Below are 6,000 nucleotides of genomic sequence, written 5' to 3' on the forward strand. Positions count from 1 at the left end.
ACACCCCGTACCAGGGCTCTGTGCAAGTCAGGCACGCTTTTGAAAATAACTTGTTACGTCTGACAATCTAACGGCACATTCGCTGGGACTAATATCCTCTCTCCGTCCACCAGACGTCTCCTGACCAGCTGAGTAGCTCATGTTGAACTTGACACGTCTCTGTGGGTGTGGAACAGGAGAGGATGGACCTCAACACCCCAGGTTCTTTGTATGACTTTATTTGTCAGAATTATGCTGTGCAAATATATCCGCCCTTTAGTAGGCTGTCTTAGTGTTGTAGTGATGTTTTCTTTTACTGTACAGAATCATTTGGTATACAGTCCCAATTATCTGTATTTGCTTTATTTCCCTTACTGCTGCAGATGAATCCACAAACACATCTGAAATTTATATTGTACAGTGTTTTGTCCGTGTTTTCTTCTATGTGTGTTATGGTTTGGGGTCTTACATGACAGACTTTTATATTCATTTTGAATTGGTTTTTGTGTGTTTGGAGATGGAGTCATCTAGTTTCATTCTTCTGCATGTGTGTCCAGTTTTCCCAATACCTTTTCCTGAAGAGGCTTCTTGCTCCAGTGTATGTTTTTGGCTCCTATTTTGTTGCGTCACTGTTCCTATAAGTCTGGTTTGTTTCTGGGTCTTGATTCTATCCCATTGTTCCAGACCATTTTAATCATCGAGGATTGTTTTACTTATTATAGCTTTATAGTGTAGTTTGAAGTCTGGTTTAAGTCTTGTTTAATAATGATGTTTTCCCTTTTTTGGTCACTTTTGCTTTGCTGTCCAGGGTCTTTTGTGGTTCTATATGAATTTCAGTAATGTATGTTTTGTTCCTTAAAGTGTGTCACTGATAATTCCATGGGATTGTGTTGACTCTGTGTAGTGCTTTGTGGAGGATGTTCATTGTGGCCAAATTGATTCTTCCAATCCATGACCAAGAAATAACTTCACATTTCTTCGTGTCTTTTTGTATCTCTTTTGACAGTCTTGGAGTTTTCTTTATACAGGCCCTCCACATCCTTTGTTAAGTTTACTAACTAGGTATTTAACTTTTATTTATTTTGGTTTTTTTGGTACGTGGGATCACTTTCTTGATTTTTTTTTCTCACCTAACTCATTGTTTATATATAGGAAGGCAGCTGATTTTGTTTGTGTTTATATCTTGCCACCTTAACTGGTTTATTATATCGTTAGATCCAAATCCAGGTATGCTGAAAACCCTAAAATACTAACCACTATTTACAAGCACTTGTCTCAAAACATCCATGTGAATATTGGTTTTTTATTCCCACACTATTAGATAAGACAAAACTGACATAGGTCCATCTTTTAAAAAAATAATTTAAGAAAGATATTCAATCTTGTGTAACCTTATGTGTATTATGTATAAAGGGACCCATGTAGTATGTGTGCCTAATTTTTTATATCTATTCCAATTCAGTAATTTCACATTTTATTTTATACTGCAAAATAACTTTATTATTCACTTTGAAACATAAGTTAATTTTAATATAAAGCTATTTATTAAAGGAGACACTCCCATTAAATTCTTTCCATTTCCTTTGAGTTTAGCTTTCAATTTATTACACTGAAGTAACCTTGCATTATAACATTATATAAATTTCAGATATGCATGATTATTAATCAACATAGGTATATGCAACATTTAGTTCACTGCTAAAAGTTCAAATTTGGGCCTCTCCTGGTGGCGCAGGTGGTAGAGCACAGTGCTATGAAGCTGACCGCAGCCTAGCAGTGCTGGTTTGATCCCGCCTGGCCAGCGAGGGTCCCACGTGGTGCAGCAGACCTCTGCTGTCTCTCCCGCTGCTCCCCTCAGCAGTGTCTGTCATCAGTCTGCCTGTTCTGTTCCCTGCTTTGTCTCTGGTGAATCCTCTCACCCTCCCGTGCATCTGGCCTGTACCCCGTTTCTTGTATAAATAAATTAAAAAAAAAAAGAAATACTTTTTTTAAAAAGTTCAAATTTATCTTTCTTTATACCATTGTCCTCAGTTTCTGATTTAAACACCTCCCTTACGCCATCTTTCTGTTAGCCACTAATTGTTCTTATTTTGTTTTATTCTTAAGATCTGTTTGTTTCCTTTATCACACATGAGTGAAATCATGGTATTTGACTTTCTCTGCTTGGCTTATTTCAGTAAGAATAGTTCTGTTGTTTCCCTTCTGTTGTTGCAAATGGCACAATGTCATCTTTTTAATATCTAAATAAATAAGTAGTTTTCCATTATCTACATATACCACATCATTTTGGCCATTTGTCGATCAGTGGACACTTGGATAGTTTCTGCCTCTTGACTATTGTAAATTCCACTGCAGTGAACATGGGTGACACACACCTCTTTGAATTAGTAGTTTTTGTGTGTATTTTCCAGCTACATACTCAGAAGTAGATAATTGGATTATAGGGAACTCATATTCCTCCATTTTTGAGGAATTTCCATACTGCTTCCAGAACAGATGCACAAGTTTCCCTTCCATCAACGTTACATAAGTGTTTCCTCTTCCGGTGGGGACCCTGTGAGCTCAGTGACCAGCACAAGAAAGGAAATCTGCACACTCTACCAGAATGAGGAGATCAGAGTTTTCAGGCAGAGCCCAGATGGCTTCATCATGGATCCCAGAGCAGAAAAAGGAACACAGCACTTCTTTGCAAAGTAGCAAGCAGACTTGCAGCATTTGCAAACTGGGTCACTCAATGGACAGCAGGGCTGGTGGCTGTGTTGTGGTCATTGCCTGTGGCCACTGCCTGTGACCACAGCTGTGCAATGGGCAAACACCCACGTAGGTGCCCCCTTCATGTCCAGGCCAGCTGAGTCCAAAGTGTGAACCCTGTTGACTAGACCCAGCTCCAGTCACCAGGAGACTCAATCCACGGCAGGAACAACCCTAGGGAGGTGGGGAGAGAAGTTACGACAACTGAAGACAAATTGGAGCTTCTGTGGACAGAGGGGAGGAGGTGGAGGTGACAGAGTTCACTTCTCAACAAACTGAGACAAATCTTAAGTCCCGACTCCCCACTGCCCAGCTCACCCCAAGGTGAGCTAGAAGAGAAACAATCAAACTTACCCCCAGGACCCTAGCTGTACATCTGGAAATGAGGTGACATCAATACACAGAAATCTAGAAACATCCGAGCACAAGAAGGGAAAAAGTAGCAGAACAGAAGTTCTCTTTCCTAAATACAGGAGAGAGAAGCAGAGGAGTCTCAGTGGCGTGGAGCAACATTAAATACACCCGTGAGTTATGGGAGGTGACTCAGGGCAGACAGGCAGCTGCGAGACCTTGGAAAGTAGATAAAAGAACCGGAGGGTCTTCACCAAAGAGATGGACAATATTAAGACACCAAAAGTATCTGAATGTAAATAAACATGATACAGAAAATGTTTTAAATAGAATTAAACTGGCAAACAAATTAACTTCAGAAATAGAGGATCCACATATATAAATCACCCAGTTAGGAAAACAGAGAGAAATGAGATAAGGACACAGGAAAAATAAGGAAATGCTACAAACAATGTCAGACGCAATGAGAAGTGGAAACATAAGGATAGTGGATAATCCAGAAGGTGAAGAAAGAAGCGAGGAGGGATGCTTTTCCCAAAAATCATTGCTGAGAATTATCCAACCTAAAGAATTAAATAAGGAAGAATGTCCAGGACATAGAGATGACACCCCAATTTCAAATTGAAAATGACCTACACCTGACATCGCACTGTTAAGTTATAAAAAATCACGGAAAAGAGAAGAAATTACAGGAGGCCTGAGTAAAAGATCATTTGCAGAGGCCCCAAATGAGGCTCTCCTCTGATTTTCCCCTGTCCATCTCCAGGAAAGAAGAGGAATGAATGCAAGGACTTCCAGCCAAGAATACTCTATCCTGCAGAATTATTCAAATGTAAATGTCAATAAAAGCTTCCCAGACAGAGAAGCCAGTGGAGTTTATCACTGTCTGGGCTGCCTGCCTGACAGTAAAAGCTGACAAGAGTTGTCTGTAAGGAAGAAAAACTGAGCCTTAGCTCACAAAACCCTGAGCAAAATGACATGAACAGAAATATTACGGGTCTACGCAAATCACCGAAGGAATGGAAGTAAAGGACAGAAATCAGGGACAGCTGAATATTCATCCTGAACACACATGGATACTGTGATATGACAAGATTTTTCTGGAGATCATCAGTAAGTTGCTTGTTTTTACCTGACACAGTTGTACATATTTTCCTCCATTTGTTTTTATTATTTTATAAATGCCAACTTTTTGTTTTACACATTTTCCTGAAAAAAATTCAAGTATACTATGCTTTTGTTAGTACTGACTCCAGTATTCAGAGCAGTTAAAAATAATTAAGGAAATACAGAAAGCATATTTATAACGTATAAAAAAACTGATATCAAAATCTGTACATAGGACAAACACAGATTATCTCTGACTAACTGAGGACAGGATCATGACTTAGTCCATGGAATATGAGCCCTGCTGCTCCCGACCAGATATTCTGAGGGCAGAAACACCATCATGTTGGGCTGCTTTTCAGCTGAACAGTCTCCCCAGGGCCTGCTTTATGTCCTTGTTTCTGAGACTGTAGATGAAGGGGTTCAGCATGGGGGTGACCACCGTGTACATCACCGAGGCGATTGCACTGTCCCTGGAGTCCTGGGTAGCAGCAGAGCTGAGGTACACGCTGAGCCCCGTCCCGTAGAACAGGGAGACCACAGAGACGTGAGACCCGCAGGTTGAGAAGGCTTTGTACCTGCCGCTGGCTGAGGAGATTTTCAAAACAGAGGACACAATCTTAGAGTAAGAGTAAAGGATGCCACTGAGAGGAATGGCCCCCAGAATCCCCGCTGCTAAATATATCACCAGCTCATTGAGGAAGGTGTCAGAACAGGCAAGCTGGATCACCTGGTCCAGGTCACAGAAGAAGTGAGGGATTTGCAGCTGTGAGCAAAAGGACAGTCGCAAAACCATTAAGCTGTGTAACAGAGATTGCAGAAAACTTAACAGCCAGGATGCAAGAAGCAGGAGGCCACAGAACTGGGGGTTCATGATGACCATGTAGTGCAGGGGATGGCAGATGGCCACAAACCGGTCATAGGCCATGGCTGTCAAGAGGAAAGTGTCCCCTCCTACAAAGAGTAAGAAGAAAAACATCTGGCTGAGACAGCCCGCGTAGCTTATGGCTTTGTTCTGCGTCTGGATGTTCAACAGCATCTTGGGGACGGTGGTGGAGGTGAAGCAGATGTCGGCAAAGGACAGGTTGGCGAGGAAGAAGTACATGGGGGTGTGCAGGTGGGGGTCCGTGACGATGGCCAGGATGATGAGCAGATTCCCAGTGACCGTGACCAAGTACATGGCCAAGAATGCCCAGAAGAGGAGGGGCTGCAGCGAGGCCTCTTCTGAGAGCCCCAGGAGGGTGAACGCTGTGGGGTGGGTTTGGTTTCCTGGCGCCAGGTCGCTGGTGAGCCTGGGGGATGGAGACAGAAGTGATGGAAACTTAACCACAGCAGAGCCATCAAGAAATGAGTGTAAATGGTGTGAATTTATTTTAAATACAATTAGTTAATAAATTTCATGTTATGGAGCTAGTGCCTTTTACCTGAAATTTTCAGGGCTGTTAATGACCCAACTTCTCTTGATGCTGAAAATAATTAGCCATTCTTACATCTAATGCAAACATATTCCAAGTCAAATTTTCTTTAAAAATTTCCTGAGATTTTCATTTTTCTTTTTAAAAAGAACAGGCAGATTGACTGAAATACACTGCTGAGGGGAGCAGCGTGGAGACAGCAGAGGTCTGCTGTGCCATATGGGTGGGTAGCTCCCTGGCCAGGGATCAAACTCATGCTGCAATAGCTGTGGATAGCTTCATAGGTTACATCTTAACCCCTTGCGCCATCAGGGAGGCCTAGAGATTTTCTTTTAAATACGTTTGACCAATTATATTGTCCAAATATTGTTGGAATCATGCAGAAAAAGCAGTGAGA

General features: G+C 41.7%; 1 protein-coding gene across 1 annotated transcript; it reads right to left on the reverse strand.

Moving 5' to 3' along the window:
• Nucleotides 1-4,546: 4,546 nt before the first annotated feature.
• On the reverse strand, nt 4,547-5,449 carry LOC311182560 (olfactory receptor 7A10-like; the record flags this gene model as incomplete). The annotated part of the gene is made up of 1 exon (XM_084251430.1): nt 4,547-5,449. Exon 1 carries the CDS (start codon nt 5,366-5,368, stop codon nt 4,547-4,549), a length of 822 nt encoding a protein of 273 aa, XP_084107556.1. The 5' UTR covers nt 5,369-5,449.
• Nucleotides 5,450-6,000: the final 551 nt, after the last annotated feature.

This window comes from Talpa europaea (assembly GCF_964194135.1).
Source record: "Talpa europaea genome assembly, chromosome: 12".
Lineage (NCBI taxonomy): Eukaryota > Metazoa > Chordata > Mammalia > Eulipotyphla > Talpidae > Talpa > Talpa europaea.